Below are 21,091 nucleotides of genomic sequence, written 5' to 3'. Positions count from 1 at the left end.
TCATAACCACATCTAATAAAAGAGGTTACATTTAGTCTTTTGAAAAAATATATAGGACCACATTTAGTGAAAAATAAATTAAAAAATTGAATAATTATAACAAATATTATAGAAACCAAATTTTACTAATCCATAGCAATTAACTTGAGAGAATTATATAAGTGGTGCAACATAGATGTAAACGCAAATTATATCATAAAAGACAATAATAAAATTAACATGTAATGAAATATGTAATATGCAGTGAAATTTACAAAATTTTTAAGAGTGTTTTTAGTAAGATCAATAAGCTATCTACAAACTTATTTAACTGGCTTATAATCTAGTTTAATCAACACAAAAATGTTTGGTAAATACCTCAAAGTAACATAGATTTTGAGCTTATAGTTTATAAGTTATGTTAGTTAGCTTGTAAGTTATTCAATTTTGTTTCATCATTATTGTTTATATTTTAATTATTTTTTATTATCCTCGATTTCTTTAACCTCTAACCTATTTTAATTTTACGAATACAATTAGCTATTGCATTATTTTTAGTTTTTGTTAAATTACCTTTCAATGTTTTAATCAATTCAAATTAGTCTTTAAAACCAATAAAAATTTAATTCTCGCACATGGAATCATTTAAATAAAAGAATTTTTCAAATAAAAAAATTACATATACAGCTTTTCAAAAATAATTAGAAGTATTTAAAAGAATAATAAAAATTTAGTTATTTACGTTTAGAAGTTCTAAATTGACTAAACATAAAATCAATTTAAAATGTATATTTGTAAATATAGCTTTGTGAAATTGAATTAAGTTAAAATTAGTTAAAATTATAAATAATATTTTTTTTTTATAAAATAAGAGGACGTAGTTATCGTATTTCATATACAACGTATAAATTAGGAGCTTATAAGCTACTAATTCATCAATTAAAAGCTGGTATATAAGTTACTAGTTAATTAATTAGCTTTGATGGACAACAATAAATTTTTAAGAATTTATCTTTATTTGTGACTTTATACTAATCTTTCTTAAAATAAATTTAGTTGTTTTACTTGACAACATTAACATAAAAAAATTTTAAAATTAAAAAATAAAAATAGAAAACAACTTTTACTTTATTTTTAAAGCTTTTATTTTAAATTTTAATATTAAAATAATTTATTTATGTATAATTTAAAACTTGCGTTAATTATAACTATAAACATAATAAACATATCTTTCTTTCAGTACAAAAATGACTATATGTAAATAAAAAAAAAATTAAATGATAAAAAGAAGAGAAAAAAATATTATTTGCCATGAACATTCTAAAAGCAAACTTAATAGAAAGTTGTTTGGTGAGAAGGGAAGGTGAAAGACAATTGTATTAGGTGAGATTATATATATAATTGAAAAAAAAATGTTTTTTCAACAAATAAAGTTCAACACTCATGTGCAAAACCAAATATGAGAAAAACATAGCTTTACCAACCACAATTAAAAACAATGGAAGAAAATTATCAAACCAAATTACGATAATAATTACCAAATACGAAGATTTTATTATCTTTTAACAAATTACCATGATTTACATTTAAAAAATAATAATTACTAAAAATAAATTTCAGGAAAATTGACCCAAACCAAAAAGGTCCTACCGGGAGTCGAACCCAGGTCGCTGGATTCAAAGTCCAGAGTGCTAACCACTACACCATAGAACCACTTGTGTCAACGGATACAAATTTAAATATATTATAAATGACCAGTTTAAAAAATAATAATCGAAATATAATTTATATCAAAATTTAAAATTGAATTAATTCTTTTTAAGATTTCTAATACTACGTACATTCAATATTGTTTTCAGTTTTTATTATCTTTTGTGTGCGTATGATATGATGGTCACCAATAATATTTTACTCTCCTCTGTTTCGCACTTCCTATCAAAGTTTTTTCTATGTAAAGTTTCAAGATTTAATTAATTTAAACTTGCTTGAAAGCAAGTTCATTGCTTAACTAAATATGATATATTTATGCAATAAAACCTCACATTTAAGTATTATGTAAACCATACTTGTAACTTAATTTAATATAAACTTTTATATTGAAAGCTGCTAAAATTAAATTATACATTTTAAAATGCAAATACTATACTATTTATCTCTTCTCATGTTAAAGTAAAGATGTCCTTACATATGCACATTATAGAATCTTCTTTCCAAAGGCAATTTAAAATGAGATGACATTGGACTTGAAAGTGGATTTTTTAAGAATAAATTTCAAACTTTTGGATATAGGAAAGAATAAGAAAACATTAATAGCATTCTAGATTACAAAAGGGTTAACTTTTTCATTCTGTATACCTACCTAATCGAAATTCCTAAACAAATGAAATACATTATATAAAATTCCATTGTTCTAATTTTAGTAAAAAAAATACAGTTAAAAGAAGAAACACCGAAGAGTAAAATGATAATCTAATGAGAATTGAGTTTCATCCATTTAATAATTATGTAATCTTCCACTTATCAAATATATTATTTCCATCCTCTACTTATAAATATACTATCTCCATCACTTAGTATCATTGAATTCTATATTTCATTCCAAGTCAGTTATTTAATTTTAATAATTTTAAATATTTCAATTTAATAACTATCATTAAATTAGAGTTCTTCCAACAAGATTTATAATTTTAAAACCAACCATTCTAAATCATTCTTATTATTTAAAAATCATTAATGTAAATATATAAATTAACTACTAGACTATATTTATAAATAGACTATATTTATAAGTAGACTATATTTATAAGAAAAATATAATCTGTAATGACGAAATGATATTTTTGAAATTATATTATATTTATAAGAAAAATATAATCTATGATGACACAGTGATATTTTTGAAATTAACGTCAAAATATAGATTACAGTTTATTGAAAAATCGTAACATATTTTGTCACAATGACGTCTCATTTTAGACTATGATTTCTTTGAAGGAACTAATCTATATCTTCATGAGTAATTTTTTTTTTTTTTTTTTCAGTTTTTACTTGTTCACAAAAGTCATTGTTGTCTCCTGCTTTAATTTTAGTGATGATTCCTTAAACTTTTGTCCTAACACCTTGTAAGATATAAGATCCACTCTATAAATTAGTTCAACTTGTACTTAATAATCAATTGGGAAATTGGTTATTTAGAGTAAACTAACATTCCATCCCTTAGATAAACGAATCTTAACGAACAGGAAAATATTAATTTTTTTATATACCATTTTAAAATTTTCATATAATATTCAATAGAATATATTTATCTTAGGTATACTGGTCCACAAAATTTGATTTCTCTTACTAAATGAACAAGTAAATATGTACAATGATGTAAAAAAATGATGAAAGAAAAAATGTTCCCAACTAGCACAAGATGATAACAATCTTGCATTGAAATTCATTTAGATTTACATGAACAATTACTATACTCCAAATTGAAGAAAAAAAAATGAACATAAACGAGTTATAGTTTGTCTAATATTTTTGGATAAAATTTCACAAATAGTTATTGATAACAATTGTTGCACATTAAGATTTTACAATCGTGATTTAGGTCAACAAGCTTCAAGTTCTCCATCGATACCAAATTCTTAATATTTTGAGAGTATCCTTGTAATACCTTGACACTCTTTAGGCATTGACAAAAAAATATCTTTTCTTATTTTGATATAATGTAACATGTGGGGGCAAAAGTGTATGCTTACCATCTTTCGTTGGTTTCAAATCTTCTCGGATTTTCATATTTCAAACAAATCCAAACAAACATTTACTCCATCTTTTGTCTTTCCCTTAATGTTAATAAGTGTGTCAATCAAAAGTGTATCAATCAAACTATCAGACACACACACACAGACACACACACACACACACAGAGACACAGACACACACACACACACATACACACACAGATACAAACACACACACACAAAGACACAAACACAGGCACAGGCACACAGAGACATAGACACAGACACAGGCACAGACACAGACACACACACACACACAGACACACACACACACACACACACACACAGACACAGACACAGACACAAAAACAAACACAGACACAGACACAGACACAGACACACAGAGACACAGACACACACACAGACACAAACACAGACACAGACACAGACACACACACACACACAAGACACAGACACACACACACACACACAACACAGACACAGACACAGACACAGACACAGACANCACAGACACACACACACACACAAGACACAGACACACACACACACACACAACACAGACACAGACACAGACACAGACACAGACACACACACACACACGCACACACACAGACACAGACACACACACACACACACACACACAGACACAGACAGACAGACACACACACACACAAAGATGTCATCAATCATTATATTGGAAAGTAGTAGGATTTAAAACTTTAAGCATAATAAAGTTCTTCAAAATGACATGAGTTCAATGGAATAAAGCCTAGTGAATCTAAACTGCAGCATCGCCATCTCCTTCCAAAGCAGTCTAAAAAGGAATCTCTACGTCATCTGCTCCCTTCCAAGTGGATGATCATCGCGATAGAAAATATACACAAACATGACACAAACACAAGCAAGCAAATGTGAGCTAATTATACAAAAAGCATGCAATTATATCAACATATATATAACATATTCAACTCAAGTAAAGTACATACAAGCAAGTCAAATTATGACACAGATCCTAGCATGTTATTTTCTAGACTCGACTCGTCCGGACTTTAGAATGATAGTCGAGCTATGGCAGGTCATGCACCCGTGGTGGCTTATGATACTCGGGTTCCCCACCCTGCCTTGGAACATACTGGAAGCCTCCAAGACTAAGACCTTTTACTACTTCTCACCTAAACACTAAGAATCTCACCAAAAAATTCTACACACACACACACATACACACACACACACATATATATATATATATATATATATATATATATATATATATATACTTATTTAATTATTATTATTATTAACCCATGGAATCTACTCCCCTCAAAATCCAACTAACAAATCCTTCTTTGCCCTACCCTAGTAGAATGGATATAGCTTCTTTTAGAAAAAGCAAAGGACCACCTCCTATCTAACATCTCCCTTTACAATAAAATAACATAATACACTACAAAAAAAAAAAGCTTATTTAGAGAGAGTTTTTTTTTTTCAATTTGCAGGGGTACTTCTTTGCCTCTACTCCCATTTCCTTTCATGAACAAAGATTGGACTTACTTATACTAAAGAACTCAACTTATCACCAATATCAGACACACTCCAAGAAATTAGAGTTTTTAATTTTAATAAACGACTATTGATCTAGAAATTGAAATNAAATTAATGAAAAACATTTTATCTCTAAGAAATAAAAAACCTTNAGTAGAGAAAAAAATTGATTATTTAGAATTGAGATAGAAAAAAAATTAAAAATTNAATTATATATTAAATCTCTTAAATTCTTGAATTTTACTGTTATTTACATATTAAGAAAAATCCCTGTATAATTAGGTCAAACCAAAATCTTTTGGTAGAGAAGATAGGCATCTCTGAATTTGAATTCTTTGGTCATGTCTACTCAAGGGGATATCCAGACTGAGGCTTTATTCATTGTTCATTCTGCTTCAACTTTTGAGCTTTATTGGTATTACAAGAATACAATTTTGACACCATAGTGCAGGAATTTAGACGGCANAGAAAAGACAAAACCCATGCTTTGGAATATCAACCCAAATCAACTCCAATAAGCTATGGTGTCCAAACACACAGAAGCAACCAATTGCATGAAATTTACTTATTAAAATAACTGTTTTATCAAATAACCTACAACGTAACTAATAACATAGTTTAGTGATATGAACCAAATTGACTTACTAATTTATCAACCTTGTTACAATAGTAGCTAATGAGACAGTCTCAGAATAAATGCACTTTTGTATCTCTTTGTTTACACACCATATACATTTATGACTGTAGATTTGATGATAAAGAGGTTATTTTCTAACATTCTGCACTTGGTGGGGTTGAGAGCTAAACTCAGATACAAGCAACAGTATAAGTAATATGATTAGCTGTGAGGAAGAATTATTCATAACCATATACCAACAAATAAGATCAAGTTCTTCAAATTTCTCAGCCTTGTTTCTTAACCAGCTGTATGTGTGTGTATGTACTTGTCTTATTGACAAAACTAGCTAGTTTAGATGGAAACTAGAAGCCAGATTCTTCTACGAGAGTACATGAGTTATTTTGTTCATTTTATTTTCTTCTTCAACATATTCAAACACAGCCATCAACATAATCATGCCACCAGCAGTGTCATCTACTTTTGAGTCAGAGAGAGATCCTGTGATATATGTGCACACAGTTTCAGAGGCTGGTCGCCTTCTTCCTTCAGCTAGCTGCTGGAACTCTATAGCACTTGACTTTAAACTTGCTCCTGATTCTTCCACTGCCTATGAATCTATCCCTTCCCAATATCCAAAATCTGTTGACTACGATCTTGTTATCACTGACAAGAAGCATTTTCATTGTTTTATTTTTGTTCTTGTAACAATAATTTTAGCCATCCTAGCAGCTGTTCTGTTGGTGCATTTTTTACCTCAGAAGCACAAGCACCAAGGGTCTTCAATCAATCTCAAAGTGGCAATAAACCAGGCTCTAACATTTTACGATGCCCAAAAATGTACTACTTNTATTTCTGCTGCTACAAAATAAAATTTCTAGGTGTAGTTCAACTAGTTATTTATTTTTTATTTCTTTTCTGCCAACTAACACTAACTACCCTCCTAAAACAGTCAGATGGCTTCAAATTGCTGTGTGAATTAAAACATGGCTCGAGGATTNAGGGGGCNATGATCACCTTAACCATAAAAATGCATAAATTCTAACTCTACAAATGTGCATATTCTTAGCAAATATGAGTGGACAACTACAAANAGTGAATTTAATAGTTTTNCTTGTACCTTATCCTGTTGAGTCACAGAGTCCCAATCATCAACAAGTTGATTCAGGGCTTCTAATCTTTCCGGCTAAAACTTTAATCAATTTGAAAAGTTAAATCAAGGAACACTCAAGAGATGAGTTAATCACTAGAAATTAGTAAAGTCGTTTACAAAATGCAATAAATTAGGCTGCAGGGAAAGAAATATTATGGTTGAACTTACAAGGTAGTGAACAAAATATTTCCATCCACTCTTTCTAATCTCAGTTTTTTGCACCTGACATAAATCAGGTAGTAGATTAGGTCAAAAATTAAGTTTTCAAAGACTAGAAAACTTTCACGAAGGTGCTTTGGAAAATACATAGTTAAAAATGAATCAAGCATTCTTCATGTGGCAACTTAACGTAACAAAGTTAAAAGATCAAAGGCAAGTAACAGCAGAAGAGATTGAAAACTCACAAGTTCTACAACAACAGAGACAACAAATTCTCCAAAATGACCAGCAACAAGCACCAAAACCGCAAGATCCTCAATCGGAGTCAGAGTCACGTTCACAACCAACTATAGAACAACAAAAACAATCACTACAACAAGCCAACAATAACAAGAGGAAGACCATGGAACAGGGGCTTTCACCTGAGACTGAAAGAACAGTAACAAAAGGAAGACCACGCAACCATCGTTGCAGTTCCGTCTACCAATGGTTCCGCGACTACGATTTTGAAGGTTAGTCAGTGCGAGGAAGAGACGAACCAGTGTGCGAGGAAGAAAGCGAGAAAGGAATGAAAGAGATTTTAGGGTTCAGGAATCTTTTAGAGGAAATAAGGGTGTAGTGTGATTTTGAGAAGGAGATGAGTTTCGGAATTCAGAACAATGAGACAGAAACGTAAAAAATTAGGAAATAAAGAAAAAAAAATATTATTATTTTTGAAGAATCATTAAAACTCCTTTAAAATAGAAGGGGTTATAAACCTCCTTTAAAAATCATTAAAACTCCCGTTATCATTGACACCTTCATGATTTAAATTAAACATTATGAAATATATTAATTTGAGGAGGTTTTTCATAACCTCCTCTAAATAACCCTCTCTAAATAAGTTGCGGTGATATCTTACCCACAATAACCGAAAACTCCTCCTCTGTCAGGTAAATTCTAACGTAAATAAAGACACACATGTACCCATATATATGTAAATATGTATATAGCACTGAAAACTAAAAAAAAAGAAACACGAAATGGAATCCACACCTTGCATAATATAGAAATCTATATTATATTAATCTAATTTATAAACTTATACGCGTCTAACTTTCTTATATATATACATCTATATTATACTAATATAATATATATAAACTTACTCATTTTTTTTCTATAAAATGAAACTAAAAAAAAACTAAAACCTATCTTCCTCTGCGCAACAACTAATAAGGCCCCATCGTTCTCTCTCTTACTTTTCACGGAGAAACTTTCCCTTGTAACTCACATTATATTTTCTCTCTTCTTTGTAACTAAAACCCCAACATCTCATACTACCAACCCATACTCTTTCCACTGCCAATATAATCCCAGTACATGAGCCCTCTTCCTCCCTTAATTACTAAACTCTTCTACTGATACATCTCCCTTTTTCACTCTTTCTAATTTACACACCTTCACCAAACAACCATTTTTTTTATTAATAAAACGTATTATTTTTTTAATTTCACATATAACATATTGTATATTATATTTACCTATATAACACGGTTTTCAAATATGTTCAGAATTCGATTTATGAAAAACCGAATTTTGAATATGTTTCAAAATGCTTTTAAACAAATTAAAATTTGAAATTCGTATACTAGCAAATCAAATTCTGAGAAGCTTTTTAAGTTATTGACGTTCACTTTTGCTTTTTTAAGTTAAAAACTTTATCTTCATTGTTTGTCTTTATCCTCGTAAGCTTATTTTTTTTAATCATTGCCTTGAATGAGTTTGGAAAACCACAATAGTTTTTGAAGTCAGCACTTTTAATTTCTTTTATAATTTTCAATGGTTTTTGAAACCCATTTAACACTTTAATTTTTTTTTAATTTTCAATGATTTTTGAAACCCATTTAGCACTTTTAATTTTTTTTATAATTTTCAATCGTTTTTTAGACTCATTTAACACTTTTAATTTTTTTTTATAATTTTTAATGATTTTTGAAATCCATTTAGCACTTTTAATTTTTTATAATTTTCAATGGTTTTTGAGACCCATTTAACACTTTTAATTTATAATTTTTTATAATTATAAAACCATTGAAAATTATAAAAAAAGTTAAAAGTGCTAAATGGATTTCAAAAATCATTGAAAATTATATAAAAAATTAAAAGTGCTAAATGGGTCTCAAAAACCATTGAAAATTATAAAAAAAAAATAAAAGTGCTAAATGAGTTTCAAAAACCATTGAAAATTATTAAAAAAAATTAAAGTGCTAGATGGGTTTCAAAAACCACTGAAAATTATAAAAAAAATTAAAAGTGCTAAATGGGTTTCTAATTGTGGTTTTCCAAACCTATTCAAGACAATGGTTAAAAAAATAAGCTTATGAGGATAAAGACAAAAAGTAGAAAAAAAGTGGACATAAAGTTTTTAAGTGAACGTTAATAACTTAAAAAGCTTCTCAGAATTCGATTTGTTAGTATAAGAATTTCAAATTTTAATTTGTATGAAAGCATTCTGAAACATATATTCAAAATTCGGTTTACCATAAACCGAATTCTGAACATATTTAAAAATGGTGCTATATAGGCAAATATAATATACAATATGCTATATGTGAAATTAAAAAAATAATATGTGTTATTAATGAAAAAAAATTCCCAAACAACACTCCTTTGCATGAAAAACAACTACTCAACTTTTCCAAACAAAACACATCTCACCATTTAAAGAAACCCTCCCCTTTGTCAACATTGTTTTCTTATTTTCTCCCTTAATCTTACCTTTCATCACTTAACCTAGACAACACACACACTTCTAAATATTTATTATACTCCCTCTCTCATAAGTTTGGAACGTAACCCAATTAACCCAATGAAAGTAAACCCCATCTAAATCACAGGGAAAACAAGAATCGTAGTAGAAACAAGAAAAACACCAAAACATCACACAAACCCAACCACATAGATATTCTAGTCACTCTCCTTGCCTTGGGTTTTCACAGCACAACTAATTGGAGATGTCCTAACAATACCTCCACACAGAGACACGTTCAACAGTACCCAACTAAAACGAAGAACTAATTAGATGAACAGGAAGCCCTCAACTCCGGGAACGTGAGGACATCACTTATTTGAAAATACAACGGTGGAAATTTGAGTAGAGAAAATGTGGAGCAAGATTAGAGAAAAAGCAGAGAAAATAGAAAAATCTGAGTTCTAGAGAGAAGGAAAAGTTAGCTAATGAATCCAAATTCTAAAAAACCCCTTCTAAAGATTATGGTATATTAACCTTTAGAGCCTGGTTATCCCACACAAGTTCAATAGTCCTTGGTCCAAAATTTCATGTCCTTACACCTCTAATATATACTATACTTTATACCTTATTTACGAAAGACTTTACTTGGCTGGTTGTAAAGTTTTATCTTAAAGCTACCAAAATCAGCATGCATTTATTAAAAGTAGTTTTTAAATGGATAAAAATGGAGAATATTGTGTGTTGTGTCTATCTATACTCTATAATTCAATAAACATTCATTTCAACCCAGAAAATAACAAAGAAAAAGGCTAACCGATAGCAGTATTTAACTGATATGTAGACTTTTCGGTTTTAATTTCATACTATTTTCTTTATCAATAGTTACTAATATATAAATAAGATATTAAAATATCTCAATCCATATATAAAAATATTATTACATATATAAAAAAGTGAATATAAATTTTTTTAGTACTAATCTTTTCTTAAACAAACAGGTCACACATAACATATTGAATAAAAATGAAACCTACGTGTCTGTGTTTGAGAACATGGAAAATGCATAGAGCGAAAGGTGAGGTTACTGAAGTATACGAGGTGGTCGTTCTCCTTATATGATCCGAAAGTTTTGCATGCAGAGCATAATTAACCTATGGAAGTTACTTTTAATTAATAATAAATTGGATAACAAAACAAAGATTTAAATTAAAACCTTGAAGGAAATAAAAAATATTGGAAATATATAAAAAAACATATTTAACAACGATTAAATTGAATCTATAAAGACGGTTTCTATTATTATTTTTGTCGTTGTTAAAAGTCAGAAGAAATAATGACCATGTCGTTAAAATCCAGGACAATGATTCTAAAATAATCGTTGGTGAAAACATAAAGGAATTTATAGAAAAATACTTTATATATATAATACCCATTTCTCATTATCTCCATTTTCCATTTTCTCATAACCTGTTAGGAAAAAGAAAGTAAAATTTATATACAAAACAACTTTTGAAATCTTAAACATAAAAACAATAATAACACATGCAATACTATTATCTTCAAGTTTTCTTTGTTCAGTCAACCGCTTTTGGAACATATCTACATGAGGAAAGATCATCATATTAAGCGACTTTTATTTCTTATCTTATGTTAATATCTTAATCATTAACTTATTACTTACTCGACTTTTTAAACATAACCCCATTATGTCAGGAAGATTTACTTTTTACACCTCACCAATCTCATCCTGCACCTCTCAAATGACAACTTTATCCTTCTTCTAAAATAATATTTTTTAACCACTAACAATCTTTAACTTTGTAGTTTAATCCCTGCACCTCATCTTATTAACAAAATTAAATTTAATACAACCATTTTTATCACTTACAAAAGCCATTGTTGTTCAATCCCTGGATAGACCTCATCAAATAAAAATTTAATTAAATATAACAAAGTAAAAAAAAAGAAAAGCAGTAAAAAAATCCTAAATTTCAATTCCAATTATCATCTCCAAGTGTGGAGAAGCAACTCCCAAGTGCGGAGAAGAGAAGACGAAGCTCCCAAGTGCGGAGCGGAGAAGACGCAACTCCCAAGTGCGGAGTGGAGAAGATGCAGCTCCCAAGTGCGGAGAAGGAGAAGACGAACCGCAACTCCCAAGTGTGGAGAAGACGAACCACAACTCCAAGTGCAGAGAAGACGAACCGCAACTCCAAGTGCGGAGAAGACGAACCGTAGCTCCAAGTGCGGAGAAGACGAACCGCAGCTCCAAGTGTGGAGAAGAGAAGACGAATTGCTACTCCAAGTGCGGCTTCCCATCAACCGCAACCCTCTTAACCGCACTTCCCTGCGCGCTATCCATATGCCCAATCTCTGCCGTCACCCACTGCTGCAACCTCGCCTCAACATCATGAACGCTGATCTAAGAAACAAACACCTCACACAACCCACAAAACCAGAGGACTCCTCCGACAATAAAAAATGAGGGACGAGGGGAAGAGGGAGAAGTGCCAGTAGAGAGAGAAAGAAGGGGGTGTAGAGTTTCAAAGATGAAATGCGACAAAGAAGAGAATGGAAAAAAAAGGATAAAATTGTCAATTAAGAAGTGTAGAATGAGACTGGTGAGATACAGGAAGGAACCCTCTATGCCATGATGCATAACAAACAGATCTTATTTTTATCAGTATTAAAAACAAGAAAGTCTAGCAAAATCATGGTTCAAATTATGATAATTAATTGGTTATGCAAAAGGTTATCAAACATGTGAGCACATAAAACAAAAAAAACCATTATTGTGTTGCTTAAGTTTTTCAAAACAATATCTTAAAGAATAAAACTGTAAGAATTGAATTGCATGACTAATATTTTTGTTTAATTTACCTAAGGTTCATTCATCCATATGAATGGAATGGAAAAGAGACTAACATCCTGTTTATGTATGCTTTTGTGCCACTGGTCTCAACAAAAGGTTGAACTCACCATCATAATCAAATGTTTTTTTTTTTTTTTCATTCGAAATCCATTATCAGAGAACTTATGAGAACTTATGCTGCCCTCTGCATACCATACATGGTAGAAGTATGTACCTGCCTGCACCATATTTCCAAATAATATCACTAATCTTACAAATATACATATATTTCTTATTCATAATATACTTCATGTTTGAGGTATGATTAGGGAAAACTTCCCTCCATAAAATCTTTCCGACATAAGCACACAATCTACCTCGAATGAGCCTTGAACCAGCAACATATAAATTTAAAGACACTCCAAAAAAGAATTTTGTGGTAAGCTAAAACAATTTTGAAAACTTTCTTTTAATCAATTAACAAGATTAACATGAGATGCATTACTAACATCAATCACAAAAACAGATAAGAAATTGATTTATGATAAGAAAAAAAACATTAAGACACAATTTTTAAACTGGTTCAATTTAAATGAATTTAACCTTAGCTAAAAATTTCATGAAAGATAAAAAATTTCATATCACAAGTGCATGTGCATAATCCTAAAACAAAATCTGAACACAACCTTGAAGAAACTCTTCAAGAAACAAAATATTAAGTGACACTTCACATAATTACCACAATCTTATAAATAATATATGATGCTTCATGCATTCACCACAACCTTTTACAGAAAGGTTAAATTACAACACAAGGTATGGAATTATAGAACAAAGATACAAGAAATATATTACATGTAGGAAGATATCACAATCAAAACTTATAACAAAGAGAAAACTCCTTCACTATTTTAATCTTTTTGAATTAAAACATTTTCTATAAAGATGAAATGCTCAAAACTCTCTCACACACATTTTGTTGACCTTATGATTTCTAAGTGTTAAAAAGAAAAATAAGAAAAGATACAAAATAAAAAGAAAAACTATGTACCTATCAAGATTAATTCATACTAGTGACTTTATTGATTTTAGTCACATTTTGTAAAATTTATTGGATTAATTGATTATGTAATTGATTAAAATTTTTAGATTTTACATTTATCTTTTGAATTTGATTAAAAACATCCAAAATTAAGACTGATAAACTATTATATGATTAAGATTTTTTAGGAGGGTTTTTCTCAACTTTACAAACAAGCTAAAACACACATTAAAACCAATAATGATATATCTAAACAATCATTTCTCATAATATTTTGACATCATCATAAACAATTAATTGAATCTTTTTCTTAACATAGTAACAGTATAATATTGTTGAGGGACTCAAAAGTTGATTTAGTATATTATTTTTAGAATAAAATTTATTAACATGTGTTTTTTAATATATTACAGTGAACTTGGATTGTAAAAAAATTGGTCCATAGTTTAAATCCTTAAAGTCTTTTTTATAAAATATCATATTTTTTTAAACAAAGTAAATTAGTGTAACTCTTGATATGATAATGTGAATGTGCATATTGAAATATTCATTTACAGATTAATAAATAAATATTTTGTAAAAATACAGTACACGAGTATATTATAAGATCAATATTTAAATAGAAAATTGTTGATGTCTTTACCGATTACATAAACTAATTAATGTAAGACTGTTTAACTTTGTTAATCATATTGAATTACGAGACTTTTTTAAGTACTTTAAGTGATGATTTTTCAAATGATCTAACAACATAAGAAAAAAAAGTTAGTTTCCATATTGTTTTTAAGTGTCTTTTAAAGGTTTTAAAAGCAAATAATATCAAGAAATACAATTTTTTCATAAAAGTTTTGTTTTCTAATGAATATTTTTTATTTTAATGTAAATTTATATTATATATGAAAATTAATTAAAAATAAGTAGGATTTATATAATTTTTTGTGCGTAACTATTGGTATATATTTATCTATTTATTAAAAAAAATACAAAAATAGTATTATATAATTTCTTTGACTACTTTATAAAAGACTAGATTAATTTTTTTATATATAAAATATAATTAAAACATTTCTTTTATCTATTTTTTATCTGCAATTAATAGCATTTTTAATTTAATTAATAGTCGTGAGATATACCAATGTCACATTAAATTAGTTAACTAAATTTTATAGAAAATATTTAAGGGAATAAATATAATCTATAGATGACATTTATAACATTAACATTTTATACATTCACTTAATGATTACTACAATATTGAGTTGGCCAAAATGAGTTTTTGAGCAGTAATTAGTTGTGATTGAGCTTATCACCTATAGTGGATAAGAATTTAGCTTATCTTGCTTCGAGTCGTATATGCATATTTTAATAATATATTTGAACTAAAATGGTTTATTGGGTGGTTGAATTAGTCTATGATAATTTTTTATTACCAAAAAAAAAAAACTATGATAATTTATTGTCTCATCACACATAAAGGAAAATTTTCTTGTTAGTTTAGGTAAACTAATATAATGATGAACATATTTAAATTTATGTCATGATCAATACAGGAAAGAAATACATGAAGAACCTAATCCCTGGTTAAACAAAGAGATACTAATATCCTTTTAAAAGAAAAAAATTCCTAATTATTACTTCCATCTTATAAAGGAAGGTTTATCAAATATTTAATAGCTAATTACAACAATTGAATAAAGTTGCTTCATTTATTTAAATTATTTATTTCTTCTGAAAGATATGTAAACCAACTCGATAATTTTGAATTTAAAAAGTAAAATTTATTAATTAGATACACAAAGTGATTGAATCGTATTAATCTTTACCTATTAAATATTAATCATAATGTTATATATGTAGTATCCAGTTGTACTCAATATGAGAAGCAAGTCACTAATTAATAATGCGTATTAAATTATACGCGAATGTTATGAATAAAAGGAATATAACTAATAGATATGATTGAAGTTAATAGTTGATGTTGTTTTTTCTAACATAAATTAATTGTTTTGGTTTTGGATCACGTGTTGAAGAAAAAATAGTTAAAAGGCCAAAAATACAATGTAAAAACTAAAAAGAAAAAAACTAATAAAAGGCAACTGTTAAAGAGAAAGAGCCCACAGTAAATTTTCTTTTCCTGGCTCTATACTGATATAGCTGAATCCACCTGTATAAATGGCAGGCAATAAAAATAATCTATTTTTGAAAAAAGTAACTGAAAAAATTAATTATATTGCTTTTCTTGAATTTTCTAATTGACTTTATTGACCAAAATATAGAATGATAGTAAAAAAGGAAAACTAAAACTGGGTTGATCACACACTCCTGGTTGGCAAGTTGGCAACTCATGTCATGAATATGAGAAGCTTATAAAAGGAGAAGCAGAGCAGAAGGTGAAAAGCCACACACAAACCAATATCAAAGGCAAAAGCATCTGTCATGGAGATTGAAGTTCCTGTTGTGATTGTGGGAGCAGGCCCTGCTGGTCTTGCAACCGCTGCATGTCTCAACAAACTTTCAATCCCCAATCTTGTCCTTGAAAGAGATGATTGCCATGCATCTCTTTGGAGGAAAAGAACATATGACCGATTGAAACTTCACTTAGGCAAAGATTTCTGCAGCCTCCCTCACATGCCCTTCCCTTCTGATTTCCCCACCTTTGTCCCCAGGATTGACTTCCTCCGTTACTTGGATAGCTATGTCTCTCGTTTCAAGATTTCCATTCGGTATAATAAGAATGTCGAATCTGCCTATGTTGATCATAACACTGGCAAATGGAGGCTTGTTGTCAAGGACACAGCATCAGATGCTGTTCATGTTTACGTCTCTGAGTTTCTGGTCGTTGCATCTGGGGAGAATAGTGAAGGCTATGTCCCCAGGGTTGAAGGGCTTCAAAGGTTTGAAGGAGAATACATGCATTGCAGCAACTACCTCAATGGAAGGGACATGTATGGCAAAAATGTCCTCGTTGTTGGCTGTGGAAATTCTGGCATGGAGATAGCTTATGATCTCTCAAATTGGGGTGCAAATACTTCCATTGTCGTTAGAGGCCCTGTATGTCTTTCCTCCCTTTACGTCTATTCTATAACAAGGAAATATTTAAATTAATCTATAAAACGTTAAAGATGATACCGTTATTAAAACACCCACGTATATATTCTAAAAAGAAAAAAAAGTCCCTTTAACAACTTTTTTTGACAATTTTTTGACAACGCATACGTGGCAGTTTATGATTGGTCAGTTTCAAATATTTTTTTAAAGATAAATTCAAACAGACCAATAAAATAATGACACTTATCAAAAAGTTGTTAAAAAAGAGTTGTCAAAGTATCATTATCCAAAAAAATATGTTGCCTATCTATATCTAGGACTGGAAGTTCAACAAGGGTAGGGTAAGCTTTATAATTAAGAACATAAACCTCGTACTGATCTATTTATCTAACACTGTGTTTTTAGGTTCACTTTTTCACTAAAGAAATGGTGTTCGTGGGAATGACCTTGCTGAAATACTTGAACATTGAGAGAGTGGACAAGCTTATGATGCTTATGAGCAAGCTCAAGTACGGAGATATGTCTAAGTATGGTTTGGTGAGGCCAAAAGATGGACCGTTCGCTTTGAAGAGAAAAGGTGGTACTACTCCCACCATTGATGTTGGTTGCGTTGGTAGGATCAAGAAAGGAGAAATAAAGGTAGCTAGGGATCTCTCTCTCTCTCACACACACACACACATTTCTTCAACCATGTTAATTAACAGCTTACGTTGATTCTGGTTGTCACCTTTCTGTGTTCAGGTTTTCCCAGCTCTTTCAAGCATCAAAGAGGGCAAGACGGTTGAGTTTGAGGATGGAAGAGATGCAGAATTTGACATCATCATCTTTGCTACTGGATACAACAGCACTGTGCTGAAGTGGCTTAAGGTGAATATAAAAAGAGTAGTAAAATTCTTAAGGGGTCTGAGATTTGCCCTAACTGGTTTTTGTGTGAGTTGTTGAAATGCAGGATTATAGAGAACTGTTCAACAGTAATGGAATGCCTAAACCAGGTTTTCCAAATCACTGGAAGGGAGAGAATGGTCTGTACTGTGCTGGATTTTCAAGAAGGGGATTAGATGGCATTGCTTTTGATGCACAGCGTATAGCTAATGATATCAATATGACTACAAGTGCAAGAGGTCCCGATGGTGACGATGCCAACTTAGCTTCCCTCAAACTCATTCAGAAATAAGTTCTCTAAAGTATGCTTATCTTTGCCTGTAATGGGACTCACCCATCTGTGCCATAAAAATAAATAAATGTGCACAATGTAAAATCTGAAACATATAATAAACTCATGTATTATACTGCAATTATAATTATGTCTATTAATTAGTATATATTAGAGCTGTCAAAACGGGTAATCTGACTTGATTTGGCTCACTTAGTGAGATAATCCAACCTGACTCATTTAGTAGCGAGTTGAAAAAATTTGAACACGACTCAGCCTACTATAGGTGAGTGTGTGGCTCAATGGCTCATTTAATTATAGGTTTTTTAAAAAAAATAAAAGAATTACAATTTTTTTTTAATTCAAATATAAATAAATGTCACTTCAAAGACAATTCAAAATAAGAAAAAACACTATCGTATAATCCAAACGTAATCCAAAAACATGTAAAAAAAACGAACATACAAGTTCTTAATATTGATAATTTTTTGTATCATTTGTCTATTTATAATATTAGATCTTGAATAGATAAATCTATATTATTTTTCTCTCTTGAAACATTTTCTTCTTTATCACCATCTACAATATAATAAAAAAAATGTTAACTGATAATATTAAAATACAAAATAATAAATAATTAAATTAAATTAGATGAGTGGACTCACCAACTCGGCTCACTACGGATTCAATATGATGAATCAAGGTTCTAAGTGAGTCGAGTTGAAAATTAGCCTACATAAAAAAAATTACATTTTTTTCAAACCCAACCTAACTCAAATCCGGTGAGTCGGGTTGACCCACGGATTATAACCCATTTTGACAGTACTAATATATATATATATATATATATATATATATATATATATATATATATTAATATGATTTTTCCTTATTTCTCGGACCAACTTTTTTTTTATTTGTCATTCTTGCTCAAATTTATTTCTTAGCATAATTCTATTGAGTTATTGAAGGTTTACTCAATTTTTTCTTTTTTAAATCGACATTTTCTAAAATATTTAAATTGAATGTTACTAATTTACAAGATATTTATGGAATGGCACTGGGTTTTCAATTTAAGAAATTAGATGCAGCTGCAAGAAAATAGTTTTCCATTTATCCCAAAGTATGATATTAACCACCTCCTCAACCAGTTCAAAAACTTCAAATTGATAACAATGAATGATTACTTTTACTTCTCCAATATGCCATTCACATTTAAATCCATTAAACGTTTTGATACTTATCTTCCCTTTCTTTCCTTTTAACTTCTTTCCATTCAATTAATTAATGTGTGAATAAATTTATCTTTTTAATTTATGAATATTAGTATTTACAGACTATTATAATTACAAAATAATTTAAATATATTTTATAAAAAAATATTTATTTGTAAAAGAAAATGTTGATACATAATAATAGTTTATCTGAACTTCAACTTAAAGCTAGTAATCAAATTTAGTTGGATTGCTCATATGTACCAAATAATTAAATGCTTGTGTGGTATTTCATTTATAGATAAATACATATATTTAATAGAATTTATTGTATTTATTTAATTTAGCAATTAAAATATAAGTTTATTAAAGGTAAATTTTAATTGGAGTCTCTATAAAAAGTATATTATTAAACAAAAATTAATAACTTAATTCATATAAAAAAGGAATCTATTAATATTAATAATATATTAAAAAGGAAAGATGAAATAAAAATTAATACATACGTATATAAACATGGGAAAGGAATACGAATATATCGTGGATGTAATTAAATTTAGGTTTAAACCTCTTTTTGGTCCCTAAGTAGTTATTAGCGGATGTTCGGTTTAGTTCCCGTTTTTAAAAATGTAAATCTTTGGTCCCTAAGTTATAAAAAATGTATCAAATGAGTCATTTTTTGACTTGAAATACTGCTTTTGGTTGTTTCTTAACAATTGCTACATCTTTAGATTGCTCTGATTTGTTTCTTAATAATAACAACACTTTATATTGCTCTTTGTACTTTGACCATGAACATCAAAAAAGGACTCATTTGATACATTTTTTATAACTTAGAAATCAAAGGTTTACATTTTTAAAAACGGGGACTAAACTGAACATCCACTCATAACTTAGGGACCAAAAAGAGGTTTAAACCTTAAATTTAATAAACTTAGTTATATTCACGTAATTTCTTTTCTTTTTTGGTTTAATACCTATTTTCGTCCCTCCTTTGGGAGGGTTTATTCAAAGTGGTCCCTCCTTTTTTCAAAAGTTCACTTAAGTCCTACTTTTTGCAAAAACTGTTCAAAGTGGTCCTTTTTGCTAACAGCGTTAACTTTCTTAACGGCACATCTGCCAGGTGGCTAATATTTGCTGAGGTGTAACAATTTGGCTGTGCTGGCATTGTTGTGTGTTTTAAAAAAAATAATTAATTGTGACGTGGAATTTAATAAAATTAGGTTTAAATTAAAAATTGAATTTGGGGTTAATTGGGGGGTAATTAATTAAAAATCCCATTAAGAACCTTAATTGTTTTTGGAAATCTAAAATGGAGAAAAATCCCCAATCTGAATCCTAAGAACCCTAAAGTGAAACTAGAACCAGAAACTCTAAATTGGGGAAGAAAACCCTCAACAAGATCAGGTCAAGTACAAGGATCACACAACAACATAAACCCAATCAAAGAATAAGGCAACTTATTTCCGACAGCAAGATGAACTAATTGCAAAGCAACAAGATCAACCAATCTGCGACAAAGATCACCCTGCACAAAAGCAATCAGTGGACAGATGAACGCAGACAAAACAACAGTCCACCACAACAAAAAATCAATTCACAAAAACAGAATCAAATCCATTGTCCACGATCATTTTCTATTTCCACGAAGAAGGATCCATTCTCTCAACCAACTCCAGCAAAAGCGGCAGATCAGGTCACGAAAACCACCATCCAAACCATTAACCACGAAATCGAACCAGACAGCAAAAAACAAAAAACAAAAGAACCAATCAATAATTGAAGTGAACACAGTGCGACTCCCCTTTGACCATTCCCGAAAAACAAAAACCAAAACCCTATCCCCTCCCC

General features: G+C 29.6%; 1 protein-coding gene and 1 non-coding gene across 2 annotated transcripts; one reads left to right on the top strand and one right to left on the bottom strand.

The window, feature by feature from the left end:
* Nucleotides 1-1,620: 1,620 nt before the first annotated feature.
* Nucleotides 1,621-1,692, bottom strand: TRNAQ-UUG. The gene has a single exon. It is a non-coding gene; the product is annotated as a tRNA-Gln (tRNA).
* Nucleotides 1,693-16,261: 14,569 nt separating this feature from the next.
* Nucleotides 16,262-18,047, top strand: LOC106778822 (probable indole-3-pyruvate monooxygenase YUCCA11). Its single transcript, XM_014666818.1, has 4 exons — nt 16,262-16,876; nt 17,279-17,512; nt 17,615-17,740; nt 17,823-18,047. Exons 1-4 carry the CDS (start codon nt 16,262-16,264, stop codon nt 18,045-18,047), a joined length of 1,200 nt encoding a protein of 399 aa, XP_014522304.1.
* The last annotated feature ends 3,044 nt before the right edge of the window (nt 18,048-21,091 follow it).

This window comes from Vigna radiata, unplaced genomic scaffold, assembly GCF_000741045.1.
Source record: "Vigna radiata var. radiata cultivar VC1973A unplaced genomic scaffold, Vradiata_ver6 scaffold_184, whole genome shotgun sequence".
NCBI classification, from domain to species: domain Eukaryota; kingdom Viridiplantae; phylum Streptophyta; class Magnoliopsida; order Fabales; family Fabaceae; genus Vigna; species Vigna radiata.
This window is presented reverse-complemented; position numbering and strand designations above follow the sequence as displayed.

Excerpts from the sequence above, each read along its gene's own strand:
- LOC106778822 (XM_014666818.1), top strand. The coding sequence starts at position 16,262 with ATGGAGATTGAAGTTCCTGTTGTGATTGTGGGAGCAGGCCCTGCTGGT. Across the intron at positions 17,513-17,614 it reads TCAAGAAAGGAGAAATAAAG|GTTTTCCCAGCTCTTTCAAG; the intron begins GTAGCTAGGGAT and ends TTCTGTGTTCAG. Across the intron at positions 17,741-17,822 it reads CTGTGCTGAAGTGGCTTAAG|GATTATAGAGAACTGTTCAA; the intron begins GTGAATATAAAA and ends GTTGAAATGCAG.